General features: G+C 40.9%; 2 protein-coding genes across 2 annotated transcripts; one reads left to right on the top strand and one right to left on the bottom strand.

The window, feature by feature from the left end:
• Positions 1-693: 693 nt before the first annotated feature.
• Positions 694-7,780, top strand: ces2b (carboxylesterase 2b; the record flags this gene model as incomplete). The annotated part of the gene is made up of 13 exons (XM_083893483.1): positions 694-826; positions 2,896-3,088; positions 3,184-3,325; positions 4,142-4,275; positions 4,422-4,575; positions 4,663-4,767; positions 6,040-6,138; positions 6,256-6,399; positions 6,472-6,546; positions 6,644-6,791; positions 7,193-7,342; positions 7,427-7,499; positions 7,594-7,780. The coding sequence occupies exons 1-13, from the start codon at positions 742-744 to the stop codon at positions 7,778-7,780; spliced, it is 1,689 nt and encodes a 562-aa protein (XP_083749609.1). The 5' UTR covers positions 694-741.
• A 1,002-nt stretch (positions 7,781-8,782) lies between these two features.
• On the bottom strand, positions 8,783-19,411 carry fbxo31 (F-box protein 31; the record flags this gene model as incomplete). The annotated part of the gene is made up of 10 exons (XM_083893883.1): positions 8,783-10,415; positions 11,816-12,207; positions 12,498-12,651; positions 13,775-13,884; positions 13,966-14,040; positions 14,144-14,311; positions 15,523-15,599; positions 15,942-16,028; positions 16,352-16,423; positions 19,003-19,411. 10 exons carry the CDS (start codon positions 19,409-19,411, stop codon positions 10,193-10,195), a joined length of 1,767 nt encoding a protein of 588 aa, XP_083750009.1. The 3' UTR covers positions 8,783-10,192.
• Positions 19,412-25,203: the final 5,792 nt, after the last annotated feature.

Below are 25,203 nucleotides of genomic sequence, written 5' to 3'. Positions count from 1 at the left end.
AGAGTAACTATTTTTCTGTTTTTCGTGCACATTTTTCCCCCCCTGTTTTTCGGAGTAATTTTTTATATAAATAAAATAAAATAAACATTTGCAAAAAATTACCCAGAAAAACAGAAAAATAAAATTACTCAGAAAAACAGAAAAAAATTAGACAGAAAAACAGGGAAAAAATATTAGTCAGAAAAACAGAAAAAAAAATATTCCAAAAATCAAACCGAAAATTAATTACTGAGAAAAAATAGTTTTTTGTTTGTTTTTTTCAAGTGAATGCAATACTTCCGTAGTAAATAACTGAAACAAAAAAAACAAGTAAAAAGATATGCATTACACTGTAAATAATCTTAATTTTCCAACTTGCAGAACGTTAACTTCACACAGGTTAAAGTGAGGTGGGGCCCCTTTAGGGGGGTTTTCCTACTGAGATGTCATTGCAAATCGCCTATTGTTGTTTAAGGGGGACTGGGATGTTAAAAACAGCCCTCAGGCAGTTGCCTGCCATAGCTGCGCCTCTGGGTGCGGGACATGTTTCTGTTTCCGTTGTTGTTGCTGCGTGACCATCTACGGCTCAGCGCGGCGGTATTCACTGAGAAGTGCAGTGTCATCCGTGTCCGCGGTGTTGACCTAATACCTACAGCCGCTCAAGCGTCATTATAAGTTCAACCTGCGCTCCGGGTCCAAGTTACAAAGAGAATCCGCACAGCCTGCGCGCTTCCTGTTGCCTGTGCAGAGATCAGAGGGAAGATGGAGTCTGGTGCAAAACAAGCTGCTCTCTTTCTGGTGTCCGTGTTTTGCCTGTGTGTTGTTGCTGCTGCTGCAGAACAACAAGGTAAGTGAGAAACTGCTTGAAATTCATTAGTGAGATATGATTTTTTTAGTTGTAAAAACTACCTGCCACAGTCGGTTTTTTTCCATGCACTGTGCTAAGTTTTAAAAATAAATAACAGTGAGCTTCTTCTTCTTTCACCATACACCTGTTCTTCCAGTTTCAGGTAACATTTCCCATTGTAATGACACTTTAATCTGCAGAGATTACAGGAGCTGACAGACCTGTAAATACTCTGCAGTATGCATGCAGTGATGTAGGAAATGTAAACAAACACAAACAAATAAGTCAAAGTTGAGTTTGAGGTTTGGGCTTGAACTGTTTTTTTTTTATTGTTTTACCCATGTACTATTAGTTTTGTTTTTATTTTTAACTTATTGTTTCAAGACAGTTCCTTATTATCTTTTATTGTTTCGCATTTGTCATTTTTTATTGCATCAACAACGTGGCATCAAGACGTCTCCGCCCCATATTTTGTCTTTACTTTTTGTCATTTTTATTGTTATTTATAGTCATGTTCTTTTACCACATTAATCTTTAATACCGAGTGCAAATGATTGTTAAATATGAGTATATGACATTGTTAAACTGAATTTAATTGCCTGCAGTTTGTATGTCTGTCTTTTTCTCCCGTGATTTATGTTTGTCTTTGTTTATTTTTCTAACTGGTGACCTTCTTGCTGTGGGGCAACAGTGCCAACCACAGATTTTTTTCTTTCTTTTTTTTAGTTTAATCATTCGTTCATTTTCTATCACTTTATTTTATTAGCCTTTAATTATATATTGACCCTGTCACAGGGCCACACAGAGACAATCACAGGGTGTCAAGAGAGGTCATCTAGGAACACTCACTGACTCACCGTCAACCGCTTTATCTGTCACATAACAGGGCTGTGGATGGCTGGAGCCACTCCCAGCTAAAAGGGGTGAAAGGCAGGGCACACCCTCCAACATACAGAGACAAAAATGTACTCTCACGCTCACATCTACGGTCATATTAGTGTCCAGTTAACATCTGCATGTTTTTGGCCTATTGGATCTATTGTAAGACCACGATGGAGGAAGATTTAAAGAGATTTAGAAACGGCCTGATAAGGATAATCTATCATTAGCCAGAAAAGTTGTATAAAGAAGAGGAAAAAATGTAACCTGAAGGTCCAAGACTGAAAGAACCAGAATGTATTTAGATGAATGCACTACTCTTTAGGGTGAATTCCAATTCCTTCCTTAACCCTCAATCTCAAAAATGCGCGCTCCCTCTAGTGCAAGTGCTGTCCCGATTCTCAGAAAAATCAAGTTGAGGGGCGAGTTTAAGGGCTGTATCGCCCTCAGTATTGAGATTTTCCGAGACCACCCTTGGGAGCAAGGGCTACCCAGAATGCATTGCGGGTTTTGACATGACAAAGATGGCGCCGAAAGCAGCGAAACGAGTACGCTACAAATTAAGTATTTTCTTTGTTAATAGAGATATAAAAATGATGAAAACCATTGTATTATCTTAGTTTAGGCCCATATTATAGATTACTGACGTCATTGTTACGTAATATTTATCTTTATTTTACGATCTTTTGCTGGCTAGTGCGGACGAGTGATCATTTGCTAGCGTTTACTTTTCAATAAGCCGTGGTGTGTGGTAACTGTCAGCTGAATATGTCCGTGGTTGTGGTATTTGTATGATTATCATCTTATAACTAACTGACAACCTAATAACTTGACTGACAAACGGATCGTAATAAATAATCCTGACGTAAATGTGTTCTTCTTCTTCATCTTCTTTTTTGGAGTTGACAGACTGGACACAGCCCTCGCGTTATTCTGCCCCCTACAGTCTGAAGACGTATCTGCATTGAAGTGGTGTCCCATTTCTAAGTGACAAAATAACCCTCAACATTTGGTTTTGAGGGCCAGTTAAGATTGAGGGTTAAGATTGAGGGTTAAGATAGGAATTGGAATTGGCCCATACACTCAAATATAAATATTGCACCAGTAATAGTCAGTTCCACAAAATGTATTTTGTTATGTCTATAGAGAACTTTCATTACGGTTCTCACTTGTTCCTGATATCACGACAGCAGCTGAAGTCCACACGAAGCTCGGAAGTCTGCGAGGTCGGTATGTGAGTGTGAGGGGGAAAGAAGCTGGAGTCCATGCCTACCTGGGTGTCCCATTTGCCAAGCCACCGCTGGGCCCTGCTCTGAGACTGGCTGCCCCTCAGCCTGTGGAGGCTTGGGAAGGCGTGAGAGATGCCACTAAGCAACCCCTCATGTACGAGCAGATCCATATGCTGAAGCTTTCGCATACCACACATGTAGTTATCGTGTCTTGACTCAGTTATTAAAAAAAACAAACTTGTTTTTCAGGTGTATTCAGAACAGAACGTTTGCTGTGGAGCTGGTTAAAATTCTTGGTGAGTTTGTCGAAGATATACCAGATGTTTCAGAAGACTGCCTTTACCTCAACATCTACACTCCTGCAAACAGAGCTCCAGGTGCTAAGCTTCCAGTAAGTAACTCATTGTTACAGATTTGGAGTCATACCGTCTTTTGGTAGCAGACCAACCGACTATTTAGGATTTAGGGCGCTTTCACACCAACAGCAGTTGGTGCGCACCAAACCATCCATTCGAACCAAAAACTCTAGTTCGTTTCGTTTTCGTTGGTGTGAAAGCATCAATCGCACTCGGGTCCGCACCAAATCAAGCGGACCGAGACCGCCAAAAAGAGGTGGTCTCGGTCCGCTTGACTCCGCACCAAATGTCAGACTCTGGTGTGGTCCCTCTGGTGAGAACGCGAACTCGGGTCCAAACCATATTCTGCAGTAAATGCCATGGACATAGCCTACCTTGTAGGTCTTTGGAGCAATCTTCGTCTCATAGTTAGCACGACCACATTCATGAAAATAGCGCGTCTCCTCTGCCTGAAATGACGCGCTTATACGTCTTCGCCGACTCCAGCGCATCAGCAGATTGTTCTCCAGACGCAGCCGCGACTCATTCTCAAATTGGACATTTTGCCAAAAATGGCCAATACAGAGAATGTAATAAACGAAGATCAGAGCAAGTAGCAATGTGCGAACGTGTTGCTCCGAAACGTCAATCGGGCCAATTTTGGTTCGTTTGCTGGTGTGAAAGCGGACCACACTGGAGTCATATGTTACATAATAACAATTGTATTGCCTGGTGCGGATCAAAAAATCCAACTAGGGGTGTGAAAGCGCCCTGAGTCAGGTTAATCTGTGTTTGATTGAATTTCAGATGAGTTGACCACAGTTAGTTGCTTTTTTTTTAGAAAAAACAAGACTATTTCTTTCCCTTCTCAGGTCATGGTCTGGATCCACGGTGGAGGTTTTGGTCTGGGATCAGCCTCAATGTATGACGGCTCTGCCCTGGCTGCTTACCAGGATGTCGTTGTGGTTTTATTACAGTACAGGTTGGGAGTCATGGGCTTCCTCAGGTAAAAAACGGTTAATAACAATAAGCCACAGTCACAACAAACATGCAGGAATTTACTTTCTGCTGCTTATGTGTGCTACACATGAATGAACATTCTGGTGTGAAGGTATGTCTGTGTGATTGTCCCTGTGTGTTCCTGATCACCAGCACTGGAGATGAGCACATGCCTGGAAACTATGGGATGCTGGACCAAGTCCAAGCTCTGAAGTGGATTCAGGAGCACGTTCAAAACTTTGGTGGAGACCCAGATTTGGTGACCATATTTGGGGAGTCTGCTGGTGGAGTGAGCGTGTCGCTCCTGGTAAGCATCCATCTGCAGTGTCACTGCAGCTTTGCTTTTTTTTTTTTTCTCCGAGGACCTCATTTGTTCTGTTGCTCTCATCAACAGCTTCTCTCACCATTGAGTGATGGTCTGTTCCACCGTGCCATTGCTGAGAGTGGCACTGCTGCAATGGATGTACTTATTACAAAAGACCCTCTGCCACTAATGCAGGTTAGTGCTCAATGACCTGGTTAAACAAAAAGAACACATTCAGAGGTGGTTTTGTAAAACATCTGGTCACATTATTTCGCTTAAAGGGACACTGTGTAGTATTTATGGGTTTATATGACCCAAAATCCACTTTTTTATACATATTATGTGCTCCTGCATTGTCTAGTTGCTGTATAATAGTTTTTGTTTCATTTTCGTAGTGTTTCAAAAAGTCATGTAAAATAACACGGTCGCGGGCCACAGTTGCATTGCCACTGTTAGCAGCGAGACGCCATGTTTCTACGGGAGCCTGTAAGGACAAACGCGAGAGAACAAATCAAGCGTCGCTTTACTTGTAGCGGAAGTCCCGCCTCCTCTCTCTCCGCTTCGTCTGCTACGGCCGCGGTAGCTCGCCCTCTCCCTCTCCTCACGAACCTCATCTGCTGACACGGAGAAAGACGACGAGGACGACATTTGACCGGCTGAGGATACCGTAGCACTCAGGGAAGGGAGGGGGTGAGCAGAGGAGCAGTTCTTTGTTGTAAATTTCAGCCTCTCCTCTAGATGGCACTATAAACTACTTACTTCACCTTTAAGTGAATACAAATCTGTTCTCGGGACGCATTAACAGCTTTATCCTCAGTTGACATAAAGCACGACCTGGACGTACAGTAGAACTTCACAATTGTATTTTTTTTTTACCACAGTCATAATTTTAGTTTTTCACCAGCATCTAAAATGGAAAATGATTTTTGTATAGAAAATATTATTTGTCAACATAGCCTAGACTTGTATCATGTAATGTATCATGAATACATTACAGTCTGTATTTAATTTTACTCTTAAAGGGATACTTCACCGATTTGAATGTGGCTTTGTATTGCTAGAATAGCAGTAGTATTTTTTTTAGAAAATGTGCTTCCCTCCCTCAGTTTTTCCCTGACTTGTAAAAAAATCTGTTTTCCCTTATCCAAATGTGCCCTACTGTGAGTCAAATGATGCGTTTTGAAAATGGAAAACAGGTTTTTTTTTACAACTCAGTGAAAAACTGAGGGAGGGAAGCACATTTTCTAAAAAATACTACTGCTATTCTAGCAATACAAAGCCACATTCAAATCGGTGAAGTATCCCTTTAATGAAGGATTGAACTCTAACCGTTATGAAGGTGAAAATAGTCTGCTGGAGGGTTTTTCAGGGAAAAGAGAACAGAAAGTTGCTGACACAAATTACTTTCACATCACAATTACTTTTCACAATCCAATTGGTAAATTGTATTTTTTTTTTTTTTCTCAGATTGCGGCGAATGCTTCTGGCTGTAGCCTGGAGAGCACAGAGAAGATGGCCAACTGCATGAGGAACCTTGATTTGGATTCTATTTTGCCTTTGTTGGAGGTGAAATACTTTTATTCATCTGATGAAGTCTGACTCAAGACGTGCTTAAGAACTGAAGATTACGATGACGCGGCAAGATTTCCGTGAAATGTCTGTATTTCATGTCTTTACTCTTAGGATGTAACAATGAGATTTACCCTAACTATTGATCGACACTTCCTGACCAAAAGTGTGGATGACTATTTCGCTCGACGTGAACTTCACACTGTGCCCTTCATGACTGGTGTTAATAACGATGAAGGAGGCTGGATGCTCGCTCAGGTTAGTGAAACTTGATTTTTATTAAAACATTTGCACTGAAGAGCCTAATCATCGCTGCATTTTATTTCTCAGTATTTTGCTCCAGCAAACTGGACAGAGGGGATTGATCAAGAGCATTTCATCAACGTGATGTCCAGGGTTTATGATGTAAGACAGAAACCGCCTGACAGTACACTATTACATCTTTATGGTTTTTTTTCATAGTTAAACTTGCTCAGACGTTGTATCTGTTTTTTTCCTCAAGACTAAAGACGTAATCCTGAGAGATCTGATGGTCGAGGAATACACCGGAAGTGGTGAAGATCGTGTGAAAAATAGAAATGGACTTACTGAGATGCTTGCGGATGTGATGTTTAATATACCAGTTATTAAGACTGCTAATGTCCATAGAGGTAATTTAAGACTGTTTTAGGTCTATTTTAAAACCTGCCTTTAAAGGGATACTTCACCGATTTGAATGTGGCTTTGTATTGCTAGAATAGTAGTAGTATTTTTTTTAGAAAATGTGCTTCCCTCCCTCAGTTTTTCACTGAGTTGTAAGAAAAAATCTGTTTTCTATTTTCAAAATTTGCCCTACTGTGATGCAAAACGCGTCATTTGACTCACAGTAGGGCACATTTGGATAAGGGAAAACAGATTTTTTTTACAAGTCAGGGAAAAACTGAGAGAGGGAAGCACATTTTCTATAAAATACTCAATACTACTGCTATTCTAGCAATACAAAGCCACATTCAAATCGGTGAAGTATCCCTTTAATATTCATTGTCATTAACAACATGTGCTGTACTACCAGATGCAGGCGTCCCAGTATACCTGTACGAGTACCAGCATCCTCCCACAATCCTGCAGGAGTTGAGGCCAAGCTTTGTCCGTAGTGACCACGGCGATGAAATATTCATGGTGTTTGGAATCTGCTTGACAACGACCTATTCCCAACTTGCTGGTAAGAACAATAGAAAACATGCCGGGTTTGGGTAGTTTGTGGTGGTTTTGAAAAGTTGTTAAAACCAGGCAATCATCATTTCAGATAAATGCTCCGAAGATGAGGTACAATTCAGCAAAACCGTGATGAGCTACTGGGGCAACTTTGCTCGCACAGGGTAGGAATGGCCTCTTGTAATCCAGTAGGTTTTCATTCACACAGAGGTGAAACTAACTTGTCCATAACTGGTGTTTGTGCACACGCTTGCACAGTTCTCCAAATGGGAATGGCCTCGCCCACTGGCCAAAGTATGGAGCAGAGGAAAAGTACCTGGCGATTGGTTTGAAGGAGCAGGTCGTTGCTCGGCACCTGAATAAGGAGCGCTTCGTCTTCCTCACTGAGAAAATCCCAGAGAAAATGCGACAACACAGAGAGACAACTGAACACGGCGAACTGTAGAGAACTCACCTCTACGTTTTCATCCACATCAATTTGGATAGAGAGAAGTTATTGTTTTTAATCAACTGAAAAAGGCATGTGTTTGTACCAAGCATCACAAACTTTACTGGATTGTAATAATAAATAATCAAATTTGGACCTGTTTAATACACTTGATGTCAGTGTGAGGGTTAATATGGACCTGTGTATCAGAGGTGTTATATTACAGAAGTGTATTGCATTCACTTGAAAAAAAAAAACAACTGTTTTTCTCAGTAATTAATTTTTGGTTTGATTTTTTGAATAATTTTTTTTCTGTTTTTCTGACAAATATTTGTTCCCTGTTTTTCTGTCTAATATTTTTTCTGTTTTTCTGTCTATTTTTTTTTCTGTTTTTCAGAGTAATTTCTTTCAGTTTTTCGTGCAAATATTTTTTTCCCCTGTTTTTCTGAGTAATTTTTTGTTTCTGTTTTTCAGAGTAAATTTTTTTCCCCTGTTTTTCGGAGTAATTTTTTTCAGTTTATTTTATTTATATAAAAAATTACTCTGGGTAATTGCACTGTTTTTCGTGCAAATTAAACAGAAAAATAATTACTCTGAAAAACAGAAAAAAAAATGACTCAGAAAAACAGAAAGAAAAAAATTGACAGAAAAACAGGGAAAAAATATTAGTCAGAAAAACAGAAAAAAAATTATTCTTATTATTATAAAAATTATTATTATTATTATTATTAAATTAATTACTGAGAAAACAGGAGTTTTTTTTTTTTTTTTAAGTGAATGCTATACGCTTCCATATTTTATAACACAGGGCTGTTGTGTAAGATTAAACTGTCGACTACTATCAAAGTCCAACTGTGGCAATTTAGATAATGAGAGTAAGGGATTATTTGAGCATGGCTGTCTTGTGTTACAGCAGTGTGATACATGCACACACCTTAGACCGAAAAACAACAACAAAAAACACAACCAAAATATTATTTTCAGGTTTTTTTATTTTATTTTTATTACTGAGAAGAGTGCTTAGGCTGGAAAGCTCCCTGAAGTCTGATGTGAGCAGTTTACTGGATTGAACTTAAGTTTGTTATTGAACAAACAAAACAAAAACAAAAATCAAGCTTGTGGCAATGAAAATAGTACAAAACACCCTTTAAAGGCAAATCACTCAAAAAGCTGGATACAGAGGCAATCAAGAGAATGCTCCAAAAGGAATCAAATGATGGTTTAGCAAACTTTTAGTTGAGCTAAAATCTGATTTAAAAAAGAAAAGAAGTGCTGGCCAGTGGTTTTGAATGATTGACTATCCTGCTCAGAAAAGTGCACTTGAAGTAAGAAAGTTACTGGGCATTACCATCCCGCCATGATGACACATACTTGATGCACTTTGAGCTGTTGGGTTGATGATTATGGAATAACTGTGCAGGCATGAAGTCAGGCAAAGAAAGTGCCAGCCATTTTAATAAACCACAAATTAAATACATTTGAAATGGTACATGTTTCTATGTTAGACTGTGTTTATACAAGATAATTATACAGACTATGATTTTGATTAAATCCAGCTTATGTACATTTTGTGTGTGTTGTGTGCGTGTGTGTGATATTGCAATCCCTCATTCCAACTTACATAATATGTCCTAGGTGTGGTGACTGAAAATATGTTGGATGTAGCTCTGGCTCATGGTCCTACAAAGATATCTCTTCAGGTGAAAGGACAAAAGTAAATACGGCAATCTGCCCAACTGCAGCATGTTCAGATACAAGCACGGGACAGCATGTTCTTTATTGCCGATGGTTGGAAAAATTGCCCAGTTGTAAAATTTACTCAGAATCGGGACAAATCAATGGAATGAATGTTGCTTCACGTGGACATAAAGAACACCTGAGACGCTGCTTGTTCTAAATTCTTATGTCTCGAAAAGGAAAAACACAAACAAACAATAATTCAAAGCATGCTGCTTCAAAGTAAAAACATGTCCAGGTAAATGTGCATGAGTGTCGTATAATATCTAAATTAAATGCAGCATGCAGTTCAACAAGTTGGGCAATGAAATGCTCATTAATACTTTATATATTTGAATACATTTGACACCTTTATCTTCAAGCACTACTAAATACAGACATGGTTTTTTAGAATCAGAGGCACATACAGTATGATCCATAATAATGGTTAGAAATATTACTTTCCTCCTGCAGGGAATAAATAAATAAATTAAACTTTAACTTGTGACCTGTTTTCATGCTGCACTGGAGGATTAAGGTCACAGAGATGTGAGAGGATAAATGTTGGTAGAAGAGACCTTCTCCAGTTCTTGTATGGGAACAGGAGAACGCAGGGTGATTAACTAGCTTCATTAGACAGTCGAACACAATTCACAGACAGAAACCTGGAGAGTTGGAGCATCACATTGTTGGGGGAGAGCTTAAAGCTGTGCATCAGGATGTCCAGGACTGCATGTTGTGCAGCATGGCCTCAAATCGCTCCATATTTGGGGCTCGAGCATGGGGTAGATGGTCCGTCAGGCGACTATACAGACTGAAAGACTTCAACTCCAGCCAGATGAAACCGAAACGGTCCTCGTCGAACTGCACAAAGAGGCCCGGGGTGCGCTCTGGACTCGTGAAGCCGTGCCCTGCGATCAAGCCAGTCCCATAGAAGCTGAAATGAAAGAGAATCGTTGTATCACCGAATCAATATATTGATGGAAATCCTTTGAATTGCTTTTTCCACTTTCACTCAAGACAGTCGGCGAGTTAGTTTGTGAAAACAAAAACGGGACATTATCCGAACTACCAGGAAGGTTTCCAGTTGGTGACCCTACCTTCACATGGACGCTTAATTAGCATTTTGCTATCATTTGTTAGTTTGCTCACTTTGGGTGCAATTTCAAAATTATTTCTATAAGAGTTAGAGAAGAAGAGAATGGTAAGAGCCTGTGTAGGCTTAAGGCCACATTATACTTCTCCGACTGCGTAATGCGTTATCCGACTGCGTCACCACGGAGACGCCTGACGGATACGCGCTGCAATTTTCCACCCGATCAGTAGGGGTCGCTGCGCAAGGTTGTTGTGCTTCTGGCTACAGTGAGCAATGGCGTCCGAGAGAGAAAGACTGTTGTTGTTGAAACAGTGGCCGTTTCTCACTTTTCTGTGTCACTGAATGCAGTTTTAAGATAATTTGAGGCGAGAAATTGGCCATTTAGAGTCTAAACATGTGCTGTGTGTGTTAAGACATGACGTATTTATAGTTTGGCAGCGGCGTTATCGGCGGGGATCAGCTCCGCCTCTGTGGACGCTCGGTGCGCACTGTGAGCCGGCACAGAGCAGCTTCGCTCTTATTTTTAAAGGACTCATATTATACCTTATATCTACAAGTTAACCTAGTTCCCTGGTGTCCTAATGAACATGTCTGTGACATGCTTTGGTCAAAATACCTTAAGGATGAATCACCACAGCAGTTCAATCACCCTGCCAAAACAGCCCTGTTCAGAACGCTCACTTTTGAGTGCCTGTCTCTTTAAATGCAAATGAGACACAGGAAACTACGTCACTGAGGCTCCAGCTGCTATCAGCAGTTAGCATTTGGAAAAGCCATCATTTGCAGACTCTAGCCGGCACATTGCCGTCATATATAACATGTATCCACTGGACACGTAAATCCTCTGAGGCTGGAAGTTTGTGTAGGACTCTGTGCTGCACTGTGGAGCCAAGAATAGAACTTTTCGCGGACTTCGGGTTTTTGGATACCGTTGACAGACAAAGTGGAGCTCTGCGAGACAACAATTCCAGGAATTTAGAGTCTTGTGACGTCCCAAGAGTAAGTCATCTTTTTTCACACTTTGCCGACTCATAGGGACTCCAGTCCCAAATCTAAGTATTAAAATGATTAAAAAGTTGATATATGTTCATATATGTTGCATATGTCCACTTTAATAGCTTCTAAGCCAAAATTCTACACACTGATTTCAACGCCACTGTTAGTGAGGAAGGACCCACCTGTCTTTATGTAAAATTAATACAGTAATCACTACTTTCATGACGTTATAGACTCGTTCTTACCACTTCCTGCAGGTGCGAGGGTATACCTCGTTGCGAGCTATGACTCCCAGGGGCAAAACAAAGGGCTGGGTGTCAGGAGGACTGGTGTTGGCGCTGCTGCTACTGCTGCTGCTGGGGCCAGGCTGACAGTTGTCAGACGAAGCACCGCGATCTACCTCGATCTTTTCCGCTGTGCTAGCACTACCACACGCCCCCACGGCTGCACCGCCGACTGTGGAAGAGATGGCGCCCTTGGCCCGTTGTTCTGCTTCTCGCTGCACTTCCTCGTGTATTCCCAGTACAAGGCGAGACAGTTCCTCTATTCTGCGCTGTTGCTCCAAGTCTGGGAGGACAATGGGCCGGGTCAGGTCAACGTCCAAAGTCAGCTGCCCAGCAGGAACGTTGGGGTCACCCTGCCGAAGGAAGGAGTAAATATATTATATATTTTGCACCAGTAGCAGAGGCATTTGTGTTCATTTTTTTCCTCCACTACTTCCATTTCCATTTATTAACTTGGCACTTGGCACATATTACAAAATCTTACAGCATAGTTTTTTTTGTTGGCATGAGGGAGGGTGACCTGAATGAATCACAGGAAACCTACGATGACTTATTTATCAGTCATTTTCATTCAACAACATTGTCAGCTGGAGTTTAATTTTCAGACAACACAGGCTCAGATGACGATCATTCACTAACTTACAGTGAGTTTGGTGGCTCTTGCCGAATTTCCATGGAAACTGAGCATGACGATCTCCAAGCCGTGACTGCCATAGGTTCCTTTGAAGAGGCCTGGCTGCAGCAGGTCAGAGGGCATTGTGGGAGGAAGGTAGATCCTTCGGTACGTCAAGCAGTTACTGTCAAAATGTACATCAAAGAAATATGCGTTAATCGAGAAGAGCAAATGGAATATTTGATTCAGACATTTGACATTAAAGTGCTTGTACAGCACCCCACAGGAAAATGTGTTACTACAGGGTATCCGCAGGGTCTTAAGAAGTCTTAAAAAGTCTTAAATCCAATAATTTGAACGCCATAATTGTAATTTTTTCGCATGTTCCCAGCCACTATTTCCTTACACAGGGGTTTATGCAGGAATCCTGAAGTTAATTTCAATACATTTTTAAGACTTTTTCACGACCGTCTCAAAATATTTTATCGCCACTTCAAGCCGTAATCAGCAGTTTATTTTGCGCCAGGAGGAGCGCGTTCGCAATCGAAATATGCGTAACGTCACGTGTACATGCGCAGCCTGAGCTGATCTTGCATGCCTGTGCATCGTTGTTTTTAACAAACGCGTGGAGGAAATTAAATACATTCACATTCATGCAGTCAAACTCTAAGGACAACATGTAATACCTCATGAAATTAGGTGATTAAGACTTTTTAAGGGCCTCCATTTTCCCAAAATTGATTTATCAACTTTTAAAGGTCCCATAGAACAGAAGTACCAATTAACGGTGTTTTTTTGGTGTGTATCTTTGGTGTATTTTTAAACATTGTTAAAACAATGTTTTGATAATGAGTAGCAGTGCATCCACCGTTCCAGAGGGGGGAGCTGCGCTTCTGAGAGCTGGTGTGCTGAATATGTCACTTCTGGGTATTAGCCAATCAAAGGACAGTTGGGAAGGCTTTACACTGGCTGGCCAATCACAACACAGTCTGTCTTCTGGGGGTGAGATTTCAGTCTGAAACAGCGCGGCTGATGAGAGCTTCAGTGAGGAGAGATTTCTATCGTCTCATTTGCAGCAACCAGGAGGTTTTTGACCATAAAAACAAGTTAATGTATGTAAGTAGACCTCCATAACTAACATATATGTGCGATAGGACCACTCTATGGCTGCTTTAATACTTTTTAAGATCCCGCGGACACCCTGTTACATATGTAAGTGTGAAGAGGAGAAACTCTGCGTTTGCATCAATGTTAAACCCTGATATTTGGCTACAGAGATAGAGTGATAGGAGGGAAAACACTCTTACTCATATTGACTTGTATAAATGAACTTCATCAGTATGAGCTCCTGCATGTGCTCATGAAAGATTTCTTCCAGCGTCCGGCCCCATTCTTCCTCCAACCACGTCCTGAACTCCTACAAAGCACACAAAATATAATATGTGTATATAATGACAACGGGTTTCCTTAGTTAGAGACCAATCCTATTTTCACCCACCTCCTGTCTGCCCCCTGGCATGCGGTGATGATCCGTCTGATTACATTTAGTTGAAAACTCATCCTTCTTGACAGTCTGAAAACATAAAAAAAACATACTTTGAATATTAACTACTTTTAACAGCTGCTTTGCTAGAATTTAAATCGTATAATGTATCTGTAAAGACAATATTGCTCACCTGTATGTCTCCTTTGTGGGGACCTTTGTGTCCATACATGCACTCCACTGTGGCCTTTTTGCTCTCCCACAAGTGGACACGGAAGAGTGGCCGTCTTCTCATGGGATCATCCACACGGGGGTCATGAGGTGGTAAATACATCCAACCAATGATAAACAACCCGTCCACCTAAATGAAAAGTTATTTAAAAGGGGTCATATTATACCCTATTTCTCCAAGTTAAACTAGTTCCCTGGTGTCCTAATGAACATGTCTGTGACATGCTTTGGTCAAAATACCATAAGAATGAAGCACCACAGCAGTTCAATCACCCTGCCAAAACAGCCCTGTTCAGAACACTCCGTTTACTAGTATCTCTTTAGGTCCACCTTAAAAAAAAAGTAAAACAAAACTTGAGGGACAGGAAATGACATCAGCCACAGAGGCTACTGGGAGCTAACAGCATTTGGAAAAGTGATCATTTGCAGGCTCTAGCAGGCACATTGCCGTCATATATAACATGTATCCACTGGACAGATAAATCCTCTGAGGCTGGAAGTTTGTGTAGAACTCTGTGCTGCACTGTGGAGCCAAGATAAGAACTTTTCGCAGACTTCCGGTTTTTGGATACCGTTGCCCTCGCCAGCACTCTCACCTGTTTGACGGACAAGGAATTTAGCGTCTTGTGACGTCCCAATGAGCGCAGAAGTCAACATCACATGTTTTATCTCCTGTACTTAGACTGAGGAGGACCACAAAAACATGAGTGAGTCATCTTTTTTTCACACTTTGCCGACTGATGGGACCTCCAGAGTTCCAAATATAAGGATTTAAATTATTAAAAAGTTGACTTTGCATAATATGTTCCCATTAAAGCTCTAGTGTGGTACTCCCATCTACCTCTCTAAGGAATTTATTCTGAATAAAACATTGCCAATGTCTCTGCATGACCTTCTGCATTTTTGATATCAGAAAACAAGTTTGTTTAATTGTGACTCAACTGTAGCCCTCCTGAACATCGAGGTTTATTTTTAACAGTAGAATCCACTTCTACATCGTCTCATAACAGATTCTTTGTGCTTTTAGCCGTGTGAGGCCGTGACTGCCTAACCCTATGTAGCCGACTGTTCAGTCCTGATTTAAAATGCATTACTCAACCTGTGTGCAGCGTGGGAATGATGCCAGGCAACATCACTGTACTGACAAACAGAAACGGTCACGTGGAGCTAATGGGCGTCATCAGCATCGGGAAGCAACTCATTTTGACAATGGCTTGAATGTAGGGGACATTTAAGAGAATGAATAAAAGCACAGCTTGAAATGACTAGCTGTAATGCTGTGTGCATCACATATTACATGCACTTGAAATGCAAACGTCTTGAATGAGAAGTATTACTTACCATGACATTGAGCAATCCACCATAAGGGCCTATGTCAGGCTGCCATAAACCCAAGATATGTCTGTATGGGTGAAGCACTGCAACACAAAAGCACATTATCACACCAACGTTGACAGCTTCTGCACTGGTGCATCCATGCTTTAAATGCAGTCTATGCTATGCACGGTCAACAGCAGAAGAAAAGATGTTCAAAGCCATAGACTGTCAGGATGATGTCAATGAAATGTAAAAAACCAAAAGACAAAAAAAAACTGTCCTCATTCCTGTTAGCCGAGTTTATAAACAACACACGTTGCACTGATTTCAAACTTAACATGAAAGCAAACACTGTAGTGCCACTGTTTGCTTCTAAACAATACCAGTAATTGTCACACAATCCCTCATGCTGCAGCAAACCACACTGAGGTCAATGTACATACAGTGCGTGTACACATCTCTATAGTCCATGTGCTCGTAGTCAGGGAGGAGTTTCATAAAGCGCCCAGACTTGACTCGTGGGTTGACACCTGGACAGGCACAACACAGGCATGTGTAGAGCAACAGCAGGCCAACAAGGCGGGCTCAGTCCAACACAGCACTCTAATAGAAATCAGTAATGTAACAAAATAATCTACACAAAATAACTGAGTCATGTATAGGTATCCTGTCTTCTCTCTGCTGAGTTGAAGGGGGAACAGAGACACCAGTCGTTTCAAAAGGAGCAATTTCACATTACAACAAACAATGAAACGCACGTGCAAAACGTAAAAGTGTAACTGCTGAGTGACATGATGGTATGGGATGAAAACAAATACATCATTGCAGACAATTACATGGAAGTCAAACTCACGTTTAACATAGATGTCCCGGCTAGATACTTGTCCCACTTCCATCTTCCTCAGGTCTTCCTTCATGCCAAACTCTGCAGAGAGAAAATATTATTTCAATTTGAAACATTTTAGGACTTTACATTCAAACTATTTATATAATTTCAGCAGTCAGCATTGGAATTACTATAGTTAGGAAAGTTCTTAAGCTGAAAATACAATGTGCGACTTTCAGCTTTGAGGCATTTGTCTTGCAATGTACAGGGGGAACAAGGATCAACGGTCTGCTCCGGAATGGCCATCGGGCAATCAGATGGATTTCTGAACTGTGAGAAATGTTGGTTGGCTGACTTCAGGGGCTGGAGTGTCTGGAGGACAGGTTGCTTTAGCACCTGCATCTTTCAAACTGTTTTGACTTTCAGCTTCTCCCTCTCTAGTGGATTCCCTTCCTGATATAACACTCCCATTTATCCAGGCTAAAGACGAGCACAAGGAATACACTGGATCCAGCTGGGGCGAATTAAGAGTGTCTAATTAACAATGAGCAAAGGGGATTGGGCACCTTGCTTAGGGGTACCCAGCCCTCGACTTGGCTGGGACGTGAACCGGCAACCCTTTAGTTACAAGTCAAGTTCCCTGTCCGCTTGGCTACGGCCACAAAACATCACCATTTTTTTTGTGTGATCTATTACTGACATGGTACGAAACGGAATAAAACGATGTACACTACCGGTCAAAAGTTTGAGGTCACCTATACATTTTTTTGTTTTCCATTAAAACTCACACTTTTATTCATCGAAAGAGTTGCAAAATGAATAGAAGATATAGTCAAGACATTGACAAGATAAGAAATAATGATTTTTATTCAAAAATAATAATTGTGCCCTTTCATCAAAGAACCAGAAAAGTGGTTTTCAGCTGTGCTAACATCATTGCACAAGGGTTTTCAAGGGTTTTCTAATCATCCAATAGCCTTCTAACGTGATGAGCAAACACAATGTACCATTAGAACACTGGAGAGATGGTTGCTAGAAATGGGCCTTGTACACCTGTGTACATATTCCATCAAAAACCAAACATTTGCAGCTAGTCGTTTACCACATTAACAATGTAGGTGATTTTCCTTAAAAAATAAGAACATTTCTAAGTGACCCCAAACTTTTGCATACCCGGCTTTACAGAGTGTGCTTTAACGATCGCCATATCTAGTACTTAATGTGAAATGTTGTGTTACTTAGTTACTTATTAACTGAACTTTAGTCGAGACACAAACTCGTGCGGTTTCTTTAACACAAGCAGGCAATTATGTCACACTGACGGAGAAGATATTAGAGTGGGAGGACAGAGGGAGTAAAAACTGGTGACATGCAACAACAGGGTCCATCTCTGCAACAACAGGGTCCATCTCTGCAGCTGCTCTGTGTGTGCGTGCGTGCATGTGTGCGTGCGTGCATGGGTGCGTGCATGCATGCATGCGTTGTGTCACTACCACACACCATGTTAAGTCACTTTCATTACAGCGGTGCAAAACTGAGACCGCCCTACATTTATGTGGGCCTACCTCACAGAACACAGAAACACTGGCTGTTAGGGTTATGGTCTGTATGGTATGTGTTGATATTAAAACTGTACTGCATGCAAAACCTTTACATTTGATATATTAACCAATGTCTGTTGCATGCATTCCTGTTCCACTCGATCCACTCTGTGTTTCTAAGTGTAGTGGTGTTTAGCTCTTGTGTTGTCCAGCATCATCCCTAAGCTTGCACGCCTGATATCACGTGTGTCCATGGAAATTTTTCGAAAGTAACATTCTTCTGCTAAAGAGTCCTCTAGCAGTTGAACTGGATATATTCTCCATGCATATTTGCTGTACGCACACAAACAACAACATTTCTAACAACATTCCCATACAAGAATGATGTCAAAAATAATGCAGAGACAACAGCCGTAAAACCAGTCACCACATCCCCCCTCCCCTTTATATGCCTTCTTATTTTGGACTTTTTTGCACCATTCACCATCAAATGTATTGTCAATAAAAATAGAGATTTAAAAAAAACAAAAAAACAATCACCTGCAAACAGGTTGGCGTATGACTGAAAGAACAAAAATGTGCACGAGAAGTTTCAGAAGTAAATTCTGCTACTCAAAGAAAGGGGATCATTCAGCAGGTCGCTGGGATAAAAGCTTCTTACACCTGTCCAACTCTATATCAAGGTTATTATAGTTACAGAAAACTGACGAAAAAGAAAACTAAAATTGAAAGAACATTTTCATTAACTGAAATAAAAATAAAAACTAGCTAAAAAAAATCTTGACAGAGCCCTTTTAAAAGGGCCCCTTGAAAAAGCTGAGAGCGGCCCTGCATCAACAGTGCTAGCACAGGCCTGACAGGACTGAAACACCTGTTGTATGTAGTTATGACAGCTTTGCTAAGACACGATATGTCTCTTTCTGTTCGGTCAAATGCGTTTATAACAAATAGAATACATAACATTAAACATAATTGGTTATATTACTATAAGCGAATCGAGAGCTGAGGGTCTGAGCACCTGACACAAATTACCGAACAGTTAGAGCTAGCATCACACATTTGATTAAAAACAAATGTGACTCATCGCTTTATTTAGCTAGCCTGTGCGTTTACGCGTCCATTTATCGCTATATTTACCTTCAATGCACCGCCTTCTCCAGATGGTTTCAGTGTTGAGGATCTGCCTGAATGTCTTGCAGACGAGGGCCACATTAGGTAGCGCTGTCCCGGGCAACAGGGAGAAGATTTCCACTAAAAGCTCCGGCGGTAGTTCCGCCAACGTTTGCGGTTGTTGAGGTCCAGTCCTGGCGCGACTCGGGAAAAAAGCTCCTCTGTTGACACCAGCGTCACTCGGCCCTGCAGTGACGCCGCTGCCGCTGTCAGGGCCGCGGGCAGAGACGTCGCCGTGTCTCTGGCCCACGATCCTTTCTCCTTCTTCCTCCTCGTCCATATCGGAATCGCTCCCCGGACCCTGCTGGTTCGGCCGCTGTCGCCGCCGGCACCTTCGCGACTGACCCACTCCGCAGAGCCTGGCACAAACAGCCATCCGTAGTCACCAGACAGGCGGCATTACATCACGACTTCCCATCCATCAGCTGCAGTGTGACTGATACGCCGCCGTCTGCTGGTGTTGTGAGCATGAGCAGAAACATTTCCTCTGACGTCACAGCGGAACTTACCTGTTCTTCCACTGTGTTTGACCCGCGCAGGTTTATGAGCGCACATAAATAGTCCCCATGCAAATAAACTGTACACGTTTTTAGCACAATTTAACCTTTCCTAAACCCCTTGTATATAATGATTATGAATTTTCTTGTCAATATATATATATATGTATTTTATTATTTATATTTTCTTTATTACTTTTATTATTTTCTTTTATTTATCTTTCTATTTTGCCCTTCTCTTGCTTTCCTTCATTCTAAATATGTTGTATGTCTGTTTTAGAATTGGGATATTTTTCATCAAATCAAGGCTAAAAACCTTTTTATTTAGGATGGCTTTTAATACCTAGGAGTATGGTGACACATTTTTTTTAATTTAATCTTTTTTATCTTTTATTTTCTTATCTTTTTTTATCTTTTATCTGATTCTATCTTACTTTATTTTGCACTATTTTATTGTTTTTACTGTTTTTAATTACTTTTATTTGTGTCCTCTTTATTTATTTATTTATTTAATTGTTGTAAAGCACTTTGGATCACCGAGAGGATTGTTGTAAAGGGCTGTATAAATAAAGTACATTTACATTTACATTGTTAGAATTCTTTCTAAAAACTGTACACATTTTAAGCACAGTTTAACCTTTCCTAAACCCCTTGTATATAATTATTATGAATTTTCTTGTCAATATATATATATATTTTATTATTTATATTTTCTTTATTATTATTTTCTTTTATGTATGTGAATGCATTTTGTGGAAAACTTTTAAAATGAATAGCATCTAATGTCACCAGCAGAGGTCGCCATCACCACAGTCAAGCCTAACAAGGCTTCAAATTCCAATAATTATATTAATAATCATTTGAAAATGAGAACTTGTGACTAAGTTATGATGACTTCAGTGTTGATGTTTAGCCACAAGGTGGCACCCGTATCTACCCAGGGGTTTATTATGTTTTGTCAACCAGCTGTTATAGTTTCACTTAACAAAGGTAAATGTACTACATACTGGTGTATTAAGAGAGGATAATATGTATGACAATTAGTTAGCACGCTACTTTTATTTTGTAGTTCCACTTCCGGTCCATCCACCTTTATAATGATAATTTAGAAACGAAAAAAGGATTTTACAAAAAACTAATTTGGGCCGTTATTTGATTTTGTTTGTTAGTTTATTTTTTATTTTTTTAAAGCTGAGAGCAATATCAATATGTTTTTGGTTTAAAACAAAAAAAAGGAAAAGGCAGGGAGGGGGGAATTGTAGAAGGGCCATCTAGTGGAAATAACATGTTTTTTCTCCATAAAGCCTTAACACCTTGCTAGAGTGGGAGCCCCTCAGTGACAGGCTGATGAAAGTTCGCTTCAACTACAAGCGCTGCAAGCTTACCATCCTTCAGTGCTATGCACCGACGAACGATGCAGAGGAGAAGGACAAGGAAGACCGGTACGAGCAGTTACAGCAGGCAGGCAGTCTGCAGAGTTACTCAGCGTGATATGTTACTGATCATGGGAGATGTTAATGCTAAAGTTGGTGATGACAACTCCAACTGTGTGAGAGCTATGGGAAGACACGGTGTGGTGTGATGAATGACAACGGCCAGCGTCTTGTCGACGTGTATTTGACACAGAATACAATGCCCTACAATTAAGTTTTACGACGGATGTCTGCAGATTTTGTCTGAGCATTGCCTGCTCAGATGGATCGTCGGTTGACCATAAAGTGGATGTGTAGGTTAGGCATTGGTCCTGGCATTTGTCCTTTGATGTGCTCCCTAAGGGAGACTGGAGGTCTAATGGCTAACCAAGGGCATAGGAGCAGGTAACCTTTAATTAAGTGTGGTTTTGCTCAGGGAGAGTTAGAGCTTTTTTTGGGAATTTGGCCGTTGCTCTCCCAAGTGATCTGCAGCGCTTGGAATTGACACTTGACTTGTAACAGAATAAAGATCTCTTTGTTTGGTGAAAAGTCTTGTGTCACGGAGTCTCATTCTACATCTCATCACCTGGTGTTCCGAACAAGAAGGGAAGCCTGACAAAACTGTGTAATCGGCAGTACCATCTTCCCACACAAATCCATCCACAAGCTCACGTGGAAGTCGCCTTATGGTACTAACAATGAACGTGTGATCATCTTTTGTCTCCAACAGTATTCCGGTGATTTATTTAAATTCGTCTGGAGCCTCTTCCTCCTTCTTTTACAATTGATAGTAGTCGTTGTCTCCCTTTGTATTCTAGAGACTGACTCTTACAGCAGAAGGAAAAGGGCAGATCATAGGCAACCCTAAATTGGACAGTATTGGTGCAACCTCTAATGTTCGGCGGGGCTGCTCAGATCAGATCTTTGCTCTGAAGAACATCATCGAGCAGTGTGTAGAATGGAACACCCCACTGCACATCAACTTCCTAGACTTCCAGAAAGCCTTTGATAGCCTCCACCGCGGCACCCTATGGAAAATCGTGAGAGCATATGGAATTCCTCCATAAATAGGTCACATGGAGTTGTTGTTCTATCGCTGCTTTGAGTGCAGTGTCATTGTCAATGCAATACCATCTGACTGGTTCACTGTAGAGTCAGGTGTGCGGTGGGGGTGTACCCACCCAATGTCTCCATGACTTTGCAGATGACCGTGCTGTCCTCTCCTCTAAATACACTCACCTGCAGGAGAAGACTGACAGATGCAAAACAAAACTCCAAAACTCAAGTGATGTGCATTAATGCCACCCCAGACGCACCAATCACAGTGAACAAAGAAAGGGGACAATTCCAATTCCTATCTTAACCCTCAATCTTAACCCTCAAGCTCAACCCTTAATCTTAACTGGCCCTCAATACCAAGTGTTGAGGGTTATTTTGTCACTTAGAAATGGGACACCCCTTAAATGCAGATACGTCTTCAGACTGTAGGGGGCAGAATAACGTGAAAGCTGCGTCCAGTCTGTCAACTCCAAAAAAGAAGAAGAAGAAGAACACATTTACGTCAGGATTATTTATTACGATCCGTTTGTCAGTCAAGTTATTAGGTTGTCAGTTAGTTATAAGATGATCCTCATACAAATACCACAAACACGGACATATTCAGCTGACAGTTACCACACACCACAGCTTATTGAAGGGTAAACCATAGCAAACGATCACTTGTCCGCACCGGCCGGCTATTGACAAAAGATCGTAAAATAAAAATAAATGTTACCCAAAAATGACGTCAGTAATCCATAATATGGGCCAAAAACTAAGATAATACAATGGTTTTCATCATTTTTATATCTCTATTAACAAAGAAAATACTTCATTTGTAGCGTACTCGTTTCGCTGCTTTCGGCACCATCTTTGTTTTGTTAAAACACGCAATGCATTCTGGGTAGCCCTTGCTCCCAAGGGTGGTCTCGGAAAATCTCAATATTGAGGGCGATACAGCCCTTAAACTTGGCCCTCAACTTAATTTCTCTTAGAATCGGGACAGCACTTGCACTAGAGGGAGCGGCGCGCATTTTTGAGATTGAGGGTTAAGCAAGGAATTGGAAATCCCCCAAACTCTCGATAACAAAGAGTTCACCTAGCCTGGAAGTCCTGTCAGCAAAGACAACTCCAATAATAAAAGATCTCCAATAAACACATCCTGCACACTGTATCGTGGCTCTCTCCTTGCTGGTGGCATTCTAAAAATAAACTAGCAATTAATTAACATGTGTAAATATGCTTTTTATGTTGAAGTGCATAACCTGAAGGAAAAGATAACCCAAGTCTTGTAAGTCGCTCAGTCATCTTAGTTGAGTAAATCATGTCTTTAGTGCATGCATGGAGGAGAGACTCTGTTCTCTCCCTTTCCTCAGTCACATCAAAGTACCTTACAAACACAATAAAACATCAAAGTTTCAACAAACAAAACACACTTTTCACACGTTTATGACCCACATATGTTATCACGTGTACCCTCATGTTGACCCCCGGTTTTACAATCCTCCCAGCATTTGTTCACAGCTTGACTATTGGTTAATTGTTATGTTTAACAACATACAGGAACCAAGGCATTTCACACCTTACACTAAAAATACAGGAACCAAGAAAGCGAGTTATTTCCCACATTGGACAAAAGCATCTGCTAAATGCCCTACACGTAAATGTGAATGGCTTAGCCTATGGTCTCTACTTAACATACTAAAAGGAGAACATGCAAACCCCCACTGACATCCACACCTCACATTCAGGAACATTTTCACCTTTCCCAGAACTGAATTGTATGTTGAAATCCTCTTTGTGGACAAAGATGTGGGATTTTAGGTCAGTCTGATCAAATTCACTAAAACATTTTTAGAGATAAAACTTTTAAATCAGTCAAATTTGACAAGAACACAACACAAGGGTATAATGTATATAATATATATTTATAAGTAAGTTATTTTTTTACTGTTTTTGAATGGTGGGTTAAACTGTTAAACTTATATGCCACCTTGTTATGCTACCTTAAAGTTAATATTAAATATTTTTATTATGTACTCTAGCCTGCTTTCCTTTTAAAGTGGACCTAGACCAGAAGTTCCAATTAACGCTGTTTTTTAGTGTGTATCTGCGTCATTACCTTGTTTAAGAAGCCCTGAAGGTTCTAAACAAACAGTTCAGCCACTGCTGAGAACGCTGTGTTTTATTGTAATCTCGGGCTCAGCGAGATCTCTGAAAAAACCCAGTCCGGTTACGTAAACATCGGTTCTCCTGAACAGCAGATCCTCCTGCTCCGGGCACTAGTCCGGGCACATCCGGTTGCGTACATTGAACCGCAGAAGAAGAATAACGTCCGTTGTGGAGGTGTTTCACGAGCGACTCTGGGTCTGACTCCGGGTCAAAGTCATAAAAGGGACTGCGGCGGGGAGTCGTGAAGAAGCTATTTTTAAACATTGTTAAAACAATGTTTTGATAATGAGTAGCAGTGCATCCACCGCTCCAGAGGGGGGAGCTGCGCTTCTGAGAGCTGGTGTGCTGAATATGTCACTTTCGGGTACTGGCCAATCACAACACAGTCTGTCTTCTGGGTGTGAGATTTATGTCTGAAATACCACGGCTGGGGAACAGCGTCAGAAAAGAGGATTTCTATCGGCTCGTTTACAACAACTAGGAGGTTTTTGACCATAAAAACAAGTTCATGTATGTAAGTAGACCTCCATAACAGGACCACTCTATGTGACCCTTTAAAATGTAACAAACTGCTGCATCATCACGAAGAAAATAGGGGCTTCAGTCACTTCAGTCTCTCATAGGGGCCCCTTTACTGCAAAAACAAGGTCAGCTACTTGACCTATGCGTCCATTTTCGGCAGACTTCCATTGTAAACATATAGTCTACTGTATGTAACCCGACTCCCCTCCAGCCTGGGGAACTAATGAATTAAATATTAAAAGGGTGTTGGAATGTGTACAGTGTTAACATGTGATGTATGTACCTTACTTTCGTAACTTTTTCACTTTTGGAACCAAAAGAAAAGGAGAATGGTTATCGATCCCATCAGGATAGGTGAGACTGAGGTGTGTGTCCTGGAAAAATAACATCTTCCTTTACATACACATACATATATGTCCTAACCCACGTACCCAACACATTCCTACAGATACAGCTCTAATACGTATCATATCTTACTTTTCACTTCTTCCATCACCGTAATGCACGTAATGCATATCTTTTGGCAT

Source organism: Microchirus variegatus (genome assembly GCF_963457635.1).
Source record: "Microchirus variegatus genome assembly, chromosome: 8".
Classification (NCBI taxonomy): Eukaryota; Metazoa; Chordata; class Actinopteri; order Pleuronectiformes; family Soleidae; genus Microchirus; species Microchirus variegatus.
This window is presented reverse-complemented; position numbering and strand designations above follow the sequence as displayed.